Here is a 19,812-nt window from a genome sequence, read left to right as displayed (position 1 = left end):
TGCCCCAGATAGTCCAACTGCCACCACCGCCTTGATAAGTAAATATTTGTTGTCTGATGCTTTCGTCAAAAACCGGCAAAAATCATCTTCTGTGAGGATTTGGGACTTCTTTGGGACGTAGTTTTCGGATTTTCGTTTGAGAAGATCTATGTTGTGATTGGCACTAAACGTTGACTTGAGCATCGAAAAAATCGTCCACAACGTTGAAGATTTATATTTCTTAGATAGTTCTTCAAAATACACCATTACTGCGGATTCTGAGAAAGTTTGGACATTTTTGGCTAGTCGCCAGTCCATAAATCGGCTTAACTCAGCTTCATACCTGCTTCTGGATTTTGTGGGCAGCAGTTCCGAACATATTTCGCTTGCTTTCTGTAAAATCTTTCAGAATCACACATTTTCACACCCAAACTTCGGGAATTTAACAATTATCTAATCAATAAAATAAAGAAGCCGTGACGGTTGCTATGAAACTCAGCCAACTTGAAACATTGCATAATTTGGGTGACAACATCAAACAAAAATCACAATCTGGAGACGCGTGTGCAAAGATGACATAACCGTGTGCAAAATGTTTAGCACACGGCGTGTGCAAAATACCGTTTTCAGAGCGTGTTTTCCGTGCGAAAAACCCCCTTTTGCAAGGCAGTCGTATAAAAAATTGTTTTATTAATTAGAACCACAAATTAACTTTATTAAATATGTAATAATAACAATAGCGTCAAAAGCAGTTGAATTTGCTGATATAAAATATGTGTGTATTTTGTTTATTTGTGCCGTGCAGTGTATTTTTTTTCGAACTGCCCCTTTTGATTTTTTTTACAAAATTGTATTCATCTCCTGTATATTCAAAAAAATTTTTTTTATACGTTTTGTATCACCCTGTATATTTTAAATAAAAGTGTAGTACTTTAATAGACAACTTAGATACTATTTTATGCCGTAGATCAACTACGGCGTGTTGAAGGTGTTACACAAATTTCTCCACCTTATATCACTGGAACTACTTTGACTTTTCCTTCGACGGAATTTTCAGCTAGCTACAGAAGGACGTCTCAATCCACCATGTCGTTTTAAAATTGAGAGATCGGCACCAGAATTTTTAAGAAAAATCGCAGATGTACAACAAAAACAATGACCTATAAAAAATTTGAGCTATTCTCTTCTCATGCAGCACAGATTGGTTACATAAGGGTTTATTTATTAATCGTTCAAAAAGCTTGAAACTGAATGGCTTTTGCTAAAACAACAGTAAACAGTAACAGTAAAACAACAGTATAACTTGTAAAGTTTTAATACAGTCGTAAAATGATGCCCAAGATTGTTTTGCATTGGTTATAAGATTCAGTTATAAAGTGCGAACAATGGATAGACTGACGTTTCTAGTAAAGTTCAGCTATCCACTGACAAACTGTACTCGACAGCCTGTAATATCTTCAGAAAATCATTTATTACACCAAGAGATATTTTGTGATTCCACGTTTTTAACAATATAATAATTTGCCATCAGTTTTATCGTTTACGTTAGCAACATCTTGATCAGCAACAGTACAATTTTCAGCCAAGCTTATTGTCAACATAATTCACTTTTTGGATAGTACTTTTTCCAAGGATAAAGCTAAACTTCCATTTTATATTTGTTTATTTTGTATGAAGTATAATTACTAACTGTGATCCTGTATCTTGCACATCATCAAGAACCATATTTTATAACTCTTCGCGACAAAAGCCAGCAGCTAGACCTACCATTGCAACCACATTCTTCCTTAATAGAAGTTTCATAAAACGGTTTACTTCCTCTTTGAGAGGGGTCAGAATTTTGGGTTGATTAGAATAATATGCAAACAAATGCTATAAATCTTAGAAAATATGAAATATTCACATTTTTTATGAACATAACCATTGAGTATTTTGACCACAATGACGTACTACTAACTTTCTTAGATTAAATACGTAAAAAGGAAAGTGACACAAAAAATTTGTACTTCCCACACCCAAAAGTATGTAAAAATAATCTTGTATAGAGTCACTGTAATTTTTCCCATTGCCAAAAATGCTGGTAATCCTTTTTATCGTACCTTCTAGAAAATTTGTAGAAATCAATTTTACTGCTCCTTCCGCAATTTTCAATAGAATTTCATTTAAAAAAGTCAAAACCCAGGCTCGGTTCTTACGTTGCCTCGTCCATAAACATCTAAGTCATACAGTAACACACGAGGCAACCACATACTAATAATAATAGTTTAACCCTTTTACAGATTTGGATAAATCCATTTCAATAAAAGCTTTGTGTTTCTCGAATTTTTTTCGTAGAATGCATTGTTCACGTGTAATAGCCAATTATAGACACACACAAATACGTTTGTGTTTTTGATTCACGCAGTGTTACGCGAGATTGAGAGAGAACGCATTCGACTAAAAGGAATAAGACGTAGAAGCGGCGATTTGAGATTGCGACTTCCTGGAGCCCTTGCCATGTCCATTGGGTATTTGTGGGCGGAGCTATCTCAGACTCAAACTTATTTGTATCGATCCGAACTTTTCTCTAATTTTAATAATTAGAAGTACGTAATCCCGCCTGAAATAAGAGTGAATTTGAGAAAAATTCTATTTTATAATAAAGTTTTAATAAAAAATTAATCCACATTTCCAATCTAAAAGAACATTATTTTTCAGGTTTGTTTGACAGGTCAAAATTCCGCACGTCTATTAATTTTTCTTGAGGTAATTACAACGGGAAAACTGCTCTGTGTCAATTTTGACGTCCATATTTTCAATAGTTTTTTCTTTAGGACAATGTTACGCTTGCTTCCATGTCTATTTTAACGAAAATAAGCAGTCTGTTGTTACACAATTACGCCGCCGTTACTCCCTGTACCTGCCATTGAAACAGGTTTATTTGATTATTAATTATTAAGGTCTCATGTAGTAAGAAATTTTGAAAAACGTCGGCTTACCCTAGCAGGGATATCCGCCTTACAAGAGGCTATGGTTAAGATTGGAAGTCCGGCGTGGACATCTTCTAAAGTGGACACGATGCTGTGTTGATCGCAGTCGTCTATGTAATCCCACCATTCATCAATTCTCGACAGTAAAATAACAGCGGGGAAGTTAAATTGGACGTTGATAAAATTCGTCAACTTGGTTCTCTAGAATTGTGTTAGATTCAATATTAAAAAGCTTTATGTGAGAAACTAACTCACATCGAATAATCTTGTATCGTAAACAAAAGACGGTAAATGTTCCAAATGTTTCAAAAGGGACGGCACTAAATGGGTGTTCAGTCCTTGCGTGTTTGACCCTACCAGTAGAATTCTACCAGCATATCGTTTTTCGCCTACAGTATATCTGCAATAAGACAATGTAGATAATTATCTAGCTACTTTGTTTCACATACGGTTGAAATTAATATATAGATATTTTAAATCGCTAGACTCTATTATTAATTAGTAATTACGAGTATCTACCTGCTACCTACATTCAAATACTTACCTGTAACCTTCTTGTAAGAAATGTGGCCAAAGCAAATGCAAATATCTTAAGATTCTGGTTAGTTGTCTGTTCAGAAGTGGTTTGATTATGTGACTGAGGTTCCTTATTGCTCGACCCTGTTTGAAGGTGGACGGTACTAAATTTAACCTAGCTGCCAAAAAGTCACAGTCTTCAACCTAGACAAATTATATAAAAAAGTAAACCAAAATAGTGAAAGTAATAAGTAGACTAATATCTGTTTACATTAATCTTCTTCGAGATTGTATAAGTAAGACTTATATTAAAATTAAGCCTAAGCTGAAATATTTTGTTGTTCTAATGAAACAATGTAATTTAAAAAAATTAATTTGATGTTTTAAAACGTATCTTTTCTTTTTGTTATTCATTTATTATACAGTTACCAAATCTGACAATCAGGATCGCGGTAAAAGTCATTGTTGCTATAGCCAAATATTACTGAAATTACTCTTAAACTAGGTGCCTTCTTTGGATATTTGCTAATGTTAACACCTAGTTCACCCTTTATAAGATTTGGGAGCAGATTTTGTGAAAAAGTTTCCAATGATTCTGTCGTAGTATTGCTTCTATGCCCTCAATATGCCAAAAATAAAAACAGATTATCGAAATTAGATTCAGTAAATAGGAATGATACTTCATCACAGTTCATAATGATTTGGCTGTGAGTTAAAAATTATTATACTGTCAGTGTCGTGTGAGTTGTAGCAACACATTTTTCTATTGCTGAAATTATTCTATTCTATTGACACTGATATCAGGAACAGTACGGCAGCCGTTTTCAAGGTCGTTTCGCAAAATTGCTTTAAAATTATCATAAAAAGTGAACGAGCTTCTAATATTGGTATATAATTTCCCAGAGGAAGTACTTTGAACTTGCCAATTTTACCGCGTAAGTTCGCGAACTTTGTTGTCAATCCTCGTACGTCTATACATATTTATTTATATTTATGCCTTTCTCTTCGTTTCCGTTGTTGTAGATTCAGAGTTTCAGTATATGGTTCTTAAAATCAGACTGAGCTCAATAAACCATAAACATATCATTACCGGTTGCTATTTTCACTTAATATATCTCACGTCACATAATGTAACGTTATGTAACTTACACTTCCGATTTCTACTCTCACAGTAAATTTATACCTAATAAATTTTTTAACTTTCTATTACAATTTTATTATCTTTATGAATAAAATGTTGTCTAATAAAAATTCAATTTTAATTGGAGGACACTACAAATTTAAATACACTATTAATCATAAAATGTGTATTTTTTTAGAAATCATCTCCCATTAAATTCTTAAAATTGACATTAACATTAAATTCGTAATAAGAAATCATAATATTTTCAAAACACAACTTTTGTCATAAATTTCTTCTCTCCGGTTAATCCTTGATGTGATGATCTAAGATTAATTATCTTAGATCATCACTGCTTAATAGCAGAGAGCAAATCAATAATTTTTAAATTAAAGCGGTGTTTCAAAGATGATATTTTTTCCAATCATTTATTCCTGATTCCTTGGTGATAAATAACATTTTTTAGTTTCAAATGTCGTTGATTTCATTTCGAGGAAATTTTAATCGGTGACTTTTCTTATGGAAAATGCTATCTTTTTTTAAATATCTGCTAAATATAAAATAAATATCTTGAATTTACAGAATTTATAGGCGTTGCTTGATTAATTTTAAAGGGAGGTACACAAAAGAAAGAATAAATGATGTCTTGATCAGATTATGGCTTCATAATGAATTTTCATTTCATAATAATTTCCTGTGTTTTAATTTAATCTTTCTGGTTTTAAGATAATGTTTAGATAATGGTTAGAGAAAATATGACGTATAATAATGTTAATACATGTAATGTCATTTGGATGTAATAATTATGTAATAAATAAATTCTATAATTTTATGGAGGCTATATCTATGTCTACGTATATGTATATCATTCTTGTGTAAATTATTCTTGTGTAGATTAAGGAATCATATTAATAAGTTTTCTTAAATAAAATACAAATAAGTTTTCATACATAATTTCTACATAATATATTTATTAGCGAACAAATAACAGAGGAACAACAAAAAAAAATAAAATTAATAACAAAGCGTCACAACTAAAAAAAAAATAACAGTTACAGAACAGTCTTCTTGATCTCAGTAGTACTTAGGGTGGTGGTACACGACCTTGTAAACCGGCACCTTAATTGGCACAGGCCTGGGGATATGGATGGGTACATTAACCTCCACCGGAATAGGTACAGGTTTTTCTATGTGGTATGGTATGGCCCTCTCAATGGGCACTGGCACTGTTTTCTCTATGGGCACGTGGATAGTCTTGAGTACAGGAATCGCCACTGGCTGTGGCACCTTGATGTGAACGGGGTAAGGTTGGTGAACGGGTATTGCTACAGGTTGCGGTAGTGGCACAGGCACCGTATGAGGAAGAGGCACTTTTTCGTGCCTGAAGATTGGGATGGGGACGTGTCTGGTGATCTCCACCGTGTGAGAAACCTCTGCACCGCCTCCTACGCCACCTCCAAAGCCGCCTCCATAGCCGCCTCCAATACCACCCCCGTGACCGATTTCGATGCCTCCTCCAGCGCTACCTCCATAGCCACCTCCGTAGCCACCTCCGCCGCCGCCACCTCCAAATCCGCCCCCAATACCACCCCCGTGACCGATTTCGATACCTCCTCCAGCGCCACCTCCATAGCCGCCTCCGTAGCCACCTCCGCCGCCGCCCCCTATGCCACCTCCATAGCCGACCGCTACAATACCACCCCCTTGGCCACCTCCTACGCCGCCGCCGCCTCCAATGCCACCCCCATGTTCACCTCCGACGACGCCTGCTCCTATACCGCCTCCATATCCACCACCGTAGCCACCACCTCCACCGCCACCTCCATAGCCTCCGATGTCACCACAATTCACAAATGTCAGCACTTGTAGTGAAAAGATAAAGTACACAAAATAATTCATTGCTGTACCCAGGGAACTCGGTATAGATGTCTTAGGAAGAAGTTGTAAGGAACTATGGGATGTTTTGTGAATCTTCCAATTATATACGTTGTAGTCTTTCACTTTACTTTCACTACATCCCTCATAGGATCACAACGTTTGAAGACGTAATAATTGGAAAAGTGACATTTAGTAGAGCGGTGTTTATCATTATGTAAGATTCAAATTCCTATAAATTAATTTGATAGCAAGAAAGTCACACAATTAAGTGGATTTTTTAACGAATCAATTTGGGAACATACGGTTTGAAAATGATATATGTAAATACACATTTAATGTGACAAGATTTATAATATACAGGGTGTCCCGGTACCTGATACAAAAAAGTCGAGTACAAATAGATGAGGTCTAAATAATATCAGTTCTTCATATACATTTTTTTCATACGGGCCTTCGTTGACAAGTTACGGGCCCTCAAATGTGAAAACAAAAAAGTTATTTTTGTTTACAGTCTCTAAACTATTAACATCAGCATGATGCAAATTCGGGCATGCTCTTCTTAACCAAAATAATGGCGTCCACGTACCACTTCCGGTTATACCGGAAGTCGCCATCTACTTGCTTATTTTAAATGGAACACCCTGGACTTTTATGAAGTTCCTCTATTCCTAAAATTAACCGTTTTCGAGATATTTAATTTTTTTCAAAAAAATGGAGAGAAACAGTGACTAGCTTCAAACCATGTGTATTTTATAGTAAAAAAGATAAAGCAACAATATTTATAGGGGGATAGCTAGACCCCTAATACCTATCTCTTCTAGTTTTTAGTTATCTACTACTTTTTTGTGTAATCACCTAAAATCATGTAGTTTCTTGCGAGAATAGCTGTGGAATTTTTAGCAAAACTTCAAAACAGTCAACTAAACTGTCAATTTGTTGTTAGTCTCTTGTAGTGACAGTTTTATTTAGTGTTTATAAGAAATGGAAGACAATACATTTCAAATGCTGATATTTTAAATTTATTATTCATTTACGGACGTTGTAATGGTATTATAAGCAGAACATCAAATTTGCCACCAATGAGCAGAAAAAAGAAGAATTTTAGCAAATCGACTAGCCACTTTGAAAGCATGGATGGAAAGCTTAGTGGTCTAGCTATCCCCCTATAAATATTGTTGCTTTATCTGTATTACTATAAAATACACATGGTTTGAAGCTAGTCACTGTTTCTCTCAATTTTTTTTAAAAAAATTAAACATCTCGAAAACGGTTAATTTTAGGAATAGGGAAACTTCATAAAAGTCCACCTAAAATAACACGTAGAATCCAAAATTGCAATAATATATAAGGTGTTCCATTTAAAATAAATTAATGACGACTTCCAGTATAACCGGAAGTGGTACGTAGACGCCATTATTTTAGTTGAGAAGGGCATGCCCGAAAACCTGGTATCCCAAATTTTCAAAATTCAAATCGAAGTAGTCTCTGAAATAATTCCAATGAGCCGTCACTGTGAGACACCCTGTATGTGATATATTCAACAGTGTGGTAAATTTATTTGAGTTTTGTTCTAAAATGAATGATTTGAAAATATGAGATAAACCTAGAAAATACCCTGCTTATAAAAATAATTAGCTTTACAACACTTTTGTTATTCGCAAATATTAATCAGTATACTATCATTGCTCTCGAAAATTATAGGTAAATATAATTACATAATAATTAATAGAGTGTGAAGTTATGAATTCCTGCAATCCTATGAATAAATAAATATCTTCTCTTTTTGAAAATGATTTTGCCTCTTTTAACAAAGTTTCGTTATATCAAAAAAATATATTTTTCTCCTTTCTTATCGACCTTCCTCCATGTGATTTATTATTTCCTGCGTGGATGAACCATTATGTAAAATTCTTCCATTTCTCCAAAATTAAATCAACTTTCTCTGACTTTGGCAAAATTAAACTTTCTTAATTTTTATCAGCCTGTTCAAGTGTAGGATTATGTAACTGTGATTTATTAGGACAGGTTGACCTCTGTATAATTATTCAGTCTCGACCATCAAATGTAAAAGAAATGGTAAAAAATAACAAGGAACTTGCGGTTTGTGATAGCTGTTACAAAGAAGAAACCATTTACACTATTACGTATGATGTTTAGTAACTGACAATGTAAATTTTATATTTCTTATGCTGCAAGTATGGTGATTCTTTCCATATCTTGAGGATCATTATCATTGCGTATGTAGAGCACACAAATACGCAAAAGTTAAAGCAATTTTTGTATATTCTAATAGAACTGCTACCCAAGATTATCAGATATCTCCAAAATTGTTCAAGATAAAATGATTGAAAAATAAATCTTAAATTTTATCTGGGTTATTTTAAACTGAGGAGGCTATAGGTAAATTTCACTCTAATTCCAATATTGCACCTGGGTATTTTTACTATAAAAAGATATAGGTATTTTAAAAAATTTTGCGATAAATAATACTTTCATTATTTCTGTAGGTAGCATCGTTTGGGAACAAAATCGATTTAAACATTATGTTACGAAAAACAGGAGTATCGACTAGTTTATGAAAATTTATTGGTATTGGTGTTGGAAAAACAAAATCAGGAAACCTAGAAAAAGTAATTATTTACAAAAACAAAATTAAGAAAAACAACTAATACGAGAACAAGAAGACTTTTTGAACTCATATTATGTGTGACAAATAATCTTATTTGTTTACTAGAAATTTAATTCAATACTGGACGGGACTCATCCCTTAGAGTAGTGTTTCCCACAATACCATCAATACAAAGACAATATTAGACCAACATAATACCTAAATTATGCTCATTATTCTTCAATTACAAATAAAACGTAATCGTCTATGAATATAAGCACACGTCATTAAGAACCTCATAATTTCCAAGTTACTGAGAGGAAAGTTCATTTGATTCGTAAAGGTATATCAGAGAAAAAAGTCCTCTTGCATTTTATTCGAAAAATAAGTGTTTTTTTATTACAAATATAATTTTAAACACAATGAAATCATCCAAATTCAGTTGAATAGAAAATTTGAAAGTTCTACGCCAATGTTCTTTTTGTTGTTAACGGTTACATTATATTTGCAATAAAAGATTCCTATAAATATTTTTTATGAAACGAACAGTTTTAGAGTTATTTTACTTTTGTTTCAACTGTGTAGTACCTAAGCTTATTTAAGACTAAAAAAAAAATAACTAAAAAATTACTCGTTTTCCAAATAAAATGCAGGAGATACCTAATTTGTCTTTACATACAATTGGAGATCTAATGAAAATATTAATAAATTCTGGGGGGGACTAACGGTATCTTCGAGTATCCCTCTCGCTGGTTGTTATCATTGTATACAAATTGAGTGAATTTTTACCTTTATTTTGTTAAATCTCCTACCCAAGATTTTTGTTAAAAACTTAAACACCCTGTAACTTACAAATTAAGCCATTATGGATGAAGGCATACTTCGGCTTAAGGTTATCAAGGTACCATTTCTACTCCATTTAAATACACCCTGTACATCTTTTCCAATTTAAGATCGACTTACTTTCGACTATCAGCGCTTCTATCGAGATGTAGTCCTGTGAATGCAGTAATATTACACTCAGGCTATATAGAGAGACCGGAACCGAATGGGTTATATTGCAAGGATAGTTTTCTTGACTGAAATTAAAACGATTTAATTTAAGTTATCTTAGTACAATAATTTTAATTCTTTAAAAAGTTACAGGACCTCAAGAAAATTATGTACACCAATGTTTTAAATAATTCAATAAAAGATGGTACGAGATGAGAAATATGATTGCGTCTACGCCCACAAAAGTTACTGTGATCCCAGGGTAGCAGGGATGTACTTAGGGTTAAAATACAATAAGATACAATCTGATTTCAAGCTGTTCAAGAGATTGTATGATGGGTTAGGAGAAACAGGATCCTTTTATCTAAAGAGAGATGTTGGAAAAGCTGCAAAATACTAAAAACAGACTAAGATGATGTTTTATCACGAAATGCAGAATATATGAAATCAAGTACACGCCGTATCGCAGATACTACTTGGTTAGCTCAATCCTTCGTTTTCAGAATCCTGAAAAAAAGACTGTATCCGGATCATCTAACTCCAGTCCTATATTTGGCACTACAAGATCCTTCTGCAAGATTACCCCACATTAAATCATATTAAATCTCTCAACAGGGAACTTTATTCAATGTCAGATTTAATTTGAAGAGGCTGAGAAAATGCATCGAAGTTAATCGTGGCCATTTTGATAATCTTTTATAGTTAATTATGTATTTTTGTATTTCTGCATACTTTTTATTATTGTGTTTGTCCGTAAAGTTTTCATATTTCACAACCTACTACGATACAAATGTTTAATTAATTTTAGCCCATAGTCTCTAAAATCTCAATATTGTATAATATATAAAAATATACTTAATGGTTGAGTTTAGTGACTTTTTAGAATTGAATTGAATTTAATAATTTATTGTTGGAAACTCAGATTTTCTAAAGACAAAACAGTTACACAAATTTTTAGACGGATAGAAGAGTGTAACTAGCGCCCTCTAGAAGTGACTGCAGCATAGTTATCATATTCGTAATTGCCTCTATAAAAACCTTAAGTGTGTAAATTTTCAGGATAACCTGAATAAAGATATTCAAAATATTGCAAAAAATTGATTTTTTTGTTTATTCAGTTGTTTATTTAACACCCTGTAGAAGAAAAAGGAACAATATTCGAATAAGACTTCAGATTCAGTTTAATTGTCATAATTTTGACGTCAACAATCTTTCCTTATTATTATTTAATAAATTATTAATAAATCACCCTGTATAATGGCAAAAAAAGTTTAATATGTTCTTAGCGACTTAAGTAAAAAAAAAATAAGCTCATATTTGGCTACCCCAAAAACTACCCCAGATAAACTTCTGTGAAATATTAACCATTTAAAAAATGGAACAAAACAATTTTTTTTGAATGATAACTTTCAAGGGAGCAGATTTGTACTAAGGTAACTTGATCTAAATCGGTTTATTTCCAATGGAGAAGGCTATCATTAAAGTATGGTTCATTCGTTTCCAGAGATGCTATGTACCAGTAGACATTAAATTTTGAAAAGTTGATTTAAATCTACTTAAAATGAAAAACGTTTTGAAATTAAAATATTTAATATTTCCATGTAGTAAAACAAACAAATAACAAAAAAGCATTAAACAAAAATATAAATAAAATTAACAACAAAACAACTCATCATGAGTCACAATCACGCCTCCCTGACCACCTCAGTACTTGCTGTGATGGACCACCACCTTGTACACAGGCACCTTGACGGGAATAGGCCTTGGAATGTGGATAGGCACGTTCACCTCCACTGGCACGGGCACCGGCCGCTCGATGTGGTAGGGAACCGGGTGTTCCACAGGGAACGGCACTGGCCTCTCCACAGGCACCAATATGGTTTTAATGATGGGTATGGCCACGGGTTGAGGTATCTTCACGTGGAGAGGATATGGCTGCGGTAATGGGATCGCAACTGGTTTTGGTAATGGTATCGGAACCGTATGAGGAATAGGCACTGGTTGGTGTTGCACCACCGGTATGGCCACGTGCCTGGTGACTTCCACGAGATGCGAGATGTCAGCTGGCGCACCGCCTCCTATCAATCCAGCACTTACAATTGTCAGCGAACTTATGAACAGGAGAGAAGAGCACGCGGAGGCGATCATTTTTGTTTTCTCGAATGTAATAAGCGCAGAATTGTATCGAAAAATGTGCGTCGGATGCTGTAACGAACTGATCTGATGTTGGCTGACGCCAGAAGATATTTATACCGATTTTAATCTTCATTATTTATGCGTGTACTTTCTCCGCTAGGTTTTGAGCTCTTCTCTGGTGCATGCGGAGGACATGGAAATTATAGCGAATTTATTTAAAAATTCACGAGATTTTTAGAAACGATGTAAATTTTAATTTATGCATATTTAATGTGAAGGAATTCGATTATTGTTAAACAATTAAGGAAAAAGCTAGCAGTTTTAGTACGTAGCGAACGTGGTAATCAGTAAATAAAGTCTAAATATTTTCTAAAAAAATAGTTGTCAAATAGTTTCGCTCTGTTGCCAGAAATTCACACTTTAGAAATATACAGGGCTTTTTCTAAAGTATCTAATAAATATTTTAGAGGGATACTCTACAAGTCATTTTAAGAAATATAGTTTATATTAATATACAGTGTGTTTCACTTAAAGTCGGAACATCTCCAAATTTAGGATGGCGCTGGCCGATTTCCAAAAATTTTTTTTTATGTGATAGTACTCAAATAGGCCTACTTTTTGATATTATAATTTGTGACGTGATAATTTCTACCGCCTACCTATTAAGAAAACACCCTCAAAAATTAAAAAACGTATTACGCATTTTTTAAGAGAGAAATAGATAGCATTTTCGATTTGATCACATTCAAAACCCTAAATACAAAGTTTCATTATTATAGCTTTTACAGGGTGTTCCAAATAGGTGCAAACTTCGAAAAGTTTCACTCATAGCAGTGTCCTTTATTAACAGTGGACAGTGGAAAATACTTTTAAGGTATTTTTTCTTAATTTTAATTAATTTTTCCGTGCAGTTTCATTGATACAGGGTGCTCATAATAAGACAGTCATATTATACAGGCTGTTACAAATTCGCTTCTCATTTTAGAGATCTCGGAAACGGTATTTTTCGAAAACTAATCATGTTAGCCTTGATTTTTTTAAGGCATAATGTTGGTCCCCTGATTACGCAACTTTACCCACATTTAAGCTAGTTTGTATCTCTCACCGTTTTCGAGATCCTTGTAGTGAGAAGCGAATTTGTAACAGCCTGTATAGTTTCTTTATTATACCAGAAATAAATTTCACAACAAAATAAAATTTAAATATTACTTTTCTATTAGTTCACTGTTCAATTCGTCTCCTCTTATTTCTAATAACTCTAATATTTTCAAAATATTTTTCCATAATTTTATTAACGGTAGGTATATCCATGCAGTTTCATTGATTTCACTCATACAGGATGCTCACAATATGATAGCCAAATTATATATATATTTTTTTATTCTACCAGAAATTAATTTCACATCGAAATAATATTTAACCTACTGTTCAATTCGTCTTCTCTTATTTCTAATAACTTTCCTCAACTGATGTGGTGTTATTTGTCGACATGCTTGTCTAATTCTATTACATAAATCTGCTGGGGTCTTGTTTAATACACTTTGTTTTTCAAAGTTCCCCATAAAAGGAAATCAAGAAGCGTCAAGTCTGGAGGTCTTGATGGCCACTCAACTATCCATTTTCTCGGGAAATTCTCATTCAACCAATGACTTACTATTACCGCATCATGAGTAGGTGCTCCATCTAGTTGAAGGTAGAGGTTCTGTTTTATATAAGGAAATCCCAGAAATCATTATTTAAAAAATTCAAAGAAATCTCTGCATTTAGATTAACGTTAAGAAATACGGACTCGATTATTCGATCACATAAAATCCCACAAAACACATTAATTTTTTTAATTAAGATTTATGTAGGTAATAGAATTAGATAAGCTTGTCGACAAATAACACCACATCAGTTGAGGAACGTTATTAGAAATAAGAGAAGACGAATTGAATAGTAGGTTAAATATTATTTCGATGTGAAATTAATTTCTGGTAGAATAAAAAAATATATATATAATTTGGCTATCATATTGTGAGCATCCTGTATGAGTGAAATCAATGAAACTGCATGGATATACCTACGGTTAATAAAATTATGGAAAAATATCTTGAAAATATTTTCCACTGTTAATACAAGACGCTCTGAGTGAAATTTTTCGAAGTTTGCACCTATTTTGTGAACACCTTGTGAAAGCTATAATAATGAAACTTTGTATTTAGGGTTTTGAGGTGTCATCAAATCGAAAATGCTATCCATTTCATTCTTAAAAAAATGTCTAATATGTTTTTTAATTTTTGAGGGTCTTTTATTAATGATAATAGGCCGTAGAAAATATCACATGTCAAAAAATATAATATCAAAAAGTAGGCCTTTTTGAGTACCTACTATCACATAAAATCACATAACAAAAAAAAATTTTGGAAATCGGCCAACGCCATCCTAAATACGGACGTCTTCCAACTTTAAGTGAAACACACTGTATATCTAACAACCAGGGGCGTGTAGATAATTATATTAAAAAATAATTATGCGCCACAACTTATTTTAGTTTTTGTTGATTTTTTAGTAATCTTCGTTCACTACTTGATATATGATATCTTTTAACACTTTTCCATTTCAAACCGAGCTCTGGGGATAATGCTGTTCCATTATTATTTTACAGAACTAAACTTTAAATAAAAAAATAGACATCTTTTGTAAGGTATTCAACGAATATTAAGAAAAATTCTCACAAAATTAAAAATACTGGTGTATTGTGCAAAACCGTACTTTTCTTATCAACTTCCACGTCACCCGTTACATAGGTGTTGTATAATAATGAAAAAGTAATATTAACGGTCGATAGAAGGAAGCGCAAACAGCGGGCACTTAGGAAGGAAATTCTGGAAGGAAGCCATAATAGTTGGAGATAGGTAGTTGAAGATAGGCAGTTGAAGTGAGAACAGTGTGCAGATAGTTAGCAAGACGATCAGTGTAGTGTGAAAAATATAGAATTAGTGGAAAATTAAGTGTTTAACCGGTATTAGTTAGCAGGTAATATTCTTTAAGTACTTTGTTATTAATTGTTCTATATAATTTTATGATTGTGATGTTTATAGATGTTTCATGATAATAATTCTTTATATGTTTAGCTTCCATTGCTTTATGCTCAAGGGCATATATTTTTTCTAAGGTAAAATTGTTATAATTATTATTAACGATTGCTCATTATTTATTTCATGTTAAAATATAATATATATTGTGTGGGCGCCCAGACATTACAATAACGACTTCTTTGTTTCACATCTAACTGGTTTTTGTTATGATTACGTTGTTCGAAAAACCTAGATGTTTCATGATAATAATTCTGTATATGTTTAGCCTTCATTGTCTTACGCTCAGGGGCGTGTATTTTCCTAATATAAAATTGTCACAATTATTATTAAAGATTGCTCATTATTTATTACATGTTAAAATATGTATATTGTCGTGACTGCCCAGATATAGCAATAGCAACTTCTTTGTTTCACATTCTTTGATTTCTTGTGCTCACTTTATGTCATACGTCTATACGAGCCTTGTTGAGTTTACTAACATTTTCGCCCGTGCGGAACGAATCTGGATTAAGCTCGATTGCCTCCCGTATGGGACTCCAGTGTTATGAAGGATCTTCCGAAATCTCAACTATAGCTGGATTGCCTCCCGTATGGGACTCCAGTACCTTCCGGCTCTGCCGGCTAACTAACACCAAACCTCTTCAGTTTTACTTGGAAGTGTGTATGACTAATATGAGGTAACAGATGACATTTAGTGACACATTAAATGAGACAGGACTTATTTATCATTAGCAAAGGATCTTAATTTATGCCTTTGGTTAGTGGTTGTTTTGTATTTATATTTGGGTGGTAAGAGCAACGATCGTGGGTTTCTCTGCCATGCTCTTTCCCCACAGGAGCTCTAGGTGAGCCTGGCACTCTTATTCTATGTTAAATGGTTGTTAATGTTTTTGTTGTTCTTTATATTTGTCACATGTTTAATTTGAAGACTGTTGTATGTAGATAATAAAGTTAGGTGTATTTACTCTGCTTTTGTTTTGTATAATTAAACCATACATCCCCTCCACAAAGTTAGTAGCCAGCGCCTTCCGGTCAATTAAAAAAATAGATACACACAACGTAGGTATTCCTTATGACGATCACATATTTTTGGCCACATGCCCTGTAATAGGCAGCCTAATCGTTCAAAATTTGAGAAATAGGAAACATTCCGTCAATAATATAATCTTAAGTTAAAAAAAACTTGTCCTGACTCAGTGATCATTAAAAAAAATTAATACAAAGAATTAGTAAATTATAAATCATGTTCGAGATGTAAGTCGGCTTCCGTTTCCTCTTAGGAAAATCGGTTTTCGGTTTTATAGAAAACTGCTTAAAATATGAAAGGGCCCAAAATCTTAACAGGAACGTTTATACATGAATTTGGGCTCAATGAAAATACTGGAGGTATGGTAGTTGAAAAACATCACTAACAAGCTAATATCTCGAAAGTTTCTCAGTGTTCTTCTCATGGGCGTAGCTAGGGGGGACAGGGGTGCCCAATATCATCTTTCTCATATCAGTAAGTCGCTGACTGCGCTTAGGTTTTGAAATATTATATCGATAAGTCGTTGATTGCGTGATTTTTTTTATTAAGACGATGTTTCGCATTGTATTAGCTATGTCCTGTCCGAATTTGGTTAGTGATTCAAAAATACAATACCTACGTATTTTCAGCCACGAAAATTGAATAATTCCAAATATTTCGAATTTTCACCACCAAGAACGGCGGTGACAACATTTTTAACATTAAGGCGATGTTTCGCATTGTATTACCTTTATCCTATCCAAATTTGGTTAGTGCAACTCTCTCGGTTTCGAAAATATGTTTTCAGCCACGAAAATTAAATAATTCCGAATATTTTCACTACCAAGAACAGCGGTGACAACATTTTTAACATTACGGCAATGTTTCGCATTGTATTAGCGAAGTCCTCCCCAAACTTGGAAATTTTTTATTAGAGGTCTCCTATCTACGCCCATGGTTCTTCTACGTTTTATAGTTTAGCAGGAAATTCTCAGAAATATTGTAAAAGGAACTCCTACGCTATACTTATAAATATTCTGGGGACACTCAACTTAGTATGTACTTGAAAAAGGAGTAAATCACATATGTCCTTCTGATTGAATGGTCAAAATTTTGTTCAGATTATTCCTATATAATTTTTTTTACTAAACGTTTTCACAAGCTATCCATTACATAATCTAAATAAGTTCATCAAGATATTTATATTTGAACCAGCTGAAAACGCTGGAGTCTTCGTTTTTATAGTTTGACAGGAAATAACAATAAAATTGAAGAATGTAGAACTCCTACATCTATAGTTATAAAGAGTTTTTAATAAAGATATTATTTTGCTTACTTTTAAGGTGTTAGCATCAATTTTTATTTTGTACCCCTTAGTCTCGATATGCGGATAAATTCTTCTCATACAACACAAAACTGCTTCAGAACATAGAGCTTGAAGATCTGATCCACAGAATCCAGCCGTTAAATCAGAAAGATTAATTAAAAATTTTGGCGTCGGTTTGTGTTTCCAAGTGTTTGTATGCACCTGAAAAGATAACTATCATAATACCACTGTGTTGTGTTTGGTCATTTTTATTCTCAAAATGAAATTCGATCTAAAAATGGTGACAAGAAATTCCAGGACAAAAGTAAACCAATAGTCGATGGTCGATAAGGATAAAATGATGTTTGGTGACTGATGAACGTTGTAGAGGAAACATGTGTGGTGTTACTGGTCTGTTAGAAGATAGTCTCTATAGGTTCTTCTAGCAGGAAGAGAATCTATTTACAAATAACCTATACCTAACCATTATTGGTCTTTATTTTTTTTGAGCAAAATAATCAAATTGCAACAGTTAACTCCGATCGGTATGCAGATTTGCAAGAAGCACAACATACTGTTCTAACATGATGGTGTTACTGCAAATACAGAAAGTCAGTATATATGAATAGGCTACTTAAGGAACTCTTATAAGCGATGAATTGCAGCGGGTAAAGCTGGATTTTGTTAATTGTTTACAACCATGTAAAGCTTCTCATGGAAATCATATTAAAAATGTAAAAAGAATAGGATGGATATTAAAACTGAATATTTCAAGCTAATAAAATAATTGTCAACAAATTTCCTTTTGTTATTTTCACCACCTAGTGATAACCATCCATACCATACCAGCTAACTCAGTACCTATTTATTTTAAGAGGCACGTCATTTTACCTAAAATATTCTCCACGTTTAGATCCGAGTTATTTGATGAAAGACTTACCTGTATGATTTCTTTTCTTGCTTCAACTCCTGGCAAGGGAAAGTATAGTTCCTTGTCGAATCTACCGGGTCTCCGTAGAGCTGGATCGATTGCTTCTATCCTGTTTGTAGCCCCGATTACTATAACCCCAGGCTTGTTGTCCAAACCATCCATGAGGGCGAGTAAGGTAGCTACAACGCTCGAATGTATGTGGTCGTTCTTGTCTGATCTTATGGGAGCCAATCCATCCAACTCGTCAAAAAATATGATGGCCGGTCTGCTTTTTGTCGCCTACACTTACGACAGTATATAATTATAAGTAATTTGTTTAAATATTGAAGGTGTGTTGAGGTGTGTTGAGGATGGTTCAAATTAGTTGACCATTCCATTCATAAGAACATTTAATCCAAGACATACTAACAATACATTCTAACTAATGATATTGGTAGCCTTATTTTTATTCAGTTTGTTGTCAATAGTGGGAAGATTAGAGGGCAAATTTCAGAGAAAAACAGCAAATTTTCTCAATTGTCGACGTTTCGTCACTTATCGTGACATCCTCAGGATACTATAAAATTTAATAATTTCAAAATTACATCACAATTTATAAATAACAAACTTAACATTAAAATATTAAAAAATTAAAAGAGTGTGTCTAAAACATTACAATAAAATGAATACAGTAATATCTATATAAACATGAAAAAAAATTACAAATACAGACACACTAACAATTTTGATATGTCACAAATTTAAAAAGAAAAGTATTAAAATTACACAAACAAAATGTTTTTATATAATAAATAATAAAATAACAAAATATGGTGAATGAACAAGAAACGCAACAACCAACAACCTGTACATAACATGCGAAAAAGAAAATTTTAAATTAAAATTAAATCTACGTATATTGTTTATATGTTACTCACATTACAGATTTAAGTGTTTCACTGTGTTTTCCTAGTCTCGTTATACATAGTATGTCATATAACAATCTTGGACAGTATAGATATAGGTAGAGAATAGCGTACACATACATCAAGATCATGTATTAAAATATAAATCAAATTAGAGTTATTTTGTCGTACGAGACCAAGGGTGAACAAAAACCAAACAAAAAGTTTACAAACATTACCTTTTTATCTCCTCTATAAGGTTAAAATATGATCTACTGAGGGTTTCAATATCCGATCTTTTATTTACCGAGTGTTTTTCTTTTTTTATGCATATCATTTCATCTAATAACCGTTTTTTGATATTATTTTGTTTGCCAATAATCTTCGTTGAATCATAATCAAAACG

General features: G+C 33.1%; 1 protein-coding gene across 1 annotated transcript in view; it reads right to left on the bottom strand.

Moving 5' to 3' along the window:
* The window catches only part of LOC111693163 (ATPase family AAA domain-containing protein 2-like), a 33,174-nt gene that overhangs the window by 11,105 nt on the left and 2,257 nt on the right, over positions 1-19,812 (bottom strand). Inside the window, exons 3-7 of the mRNA XM_023457349.1 lie at positions 18,532-18,801; positions 17,622-17,813; positions 3,493-3,668; positions 3,204-3,348; positions 2,958-3,149 (exon numbers count right to left, since the gene is read on the bottom strand). Coding sequence (XP_023313117.1) covers positions 2,958-3,149; positions 3,204-3,348; positions 3,493-3,668; positions 17,622-17,813; positions 18,532-18,801 — 975 coding nt within the window. The remainder of the gene's footprint in view (positions 1-2,957; positions 3,150-3,203; positions 3,349-3,492; positions 3,669-17,621; positions 17,814-18,531; positions 18,802-19,812) is intronic.

This window comes from Anoplophora glabripennis, unplaced genomic scaffold (genome assembly GCF_000390285.2).
Source record: "Anoplophora glabripennis isolate ALB-LARVAE unplaced genomic scaffold, Agla_2.0 scaffold162, whole genome shotgun sequence".
Lineage (NCBI taxonomy): Eukaryota > Metazoa > Arthropoda > Insecta > Coleoptera > Cerambycidae > Anoplophora > Anoplophora glabripennis.
Note: the sequence above shows the minus strand (reverse complement) of the source record. Positions and strands in the feature narration are given on the sequence as shown.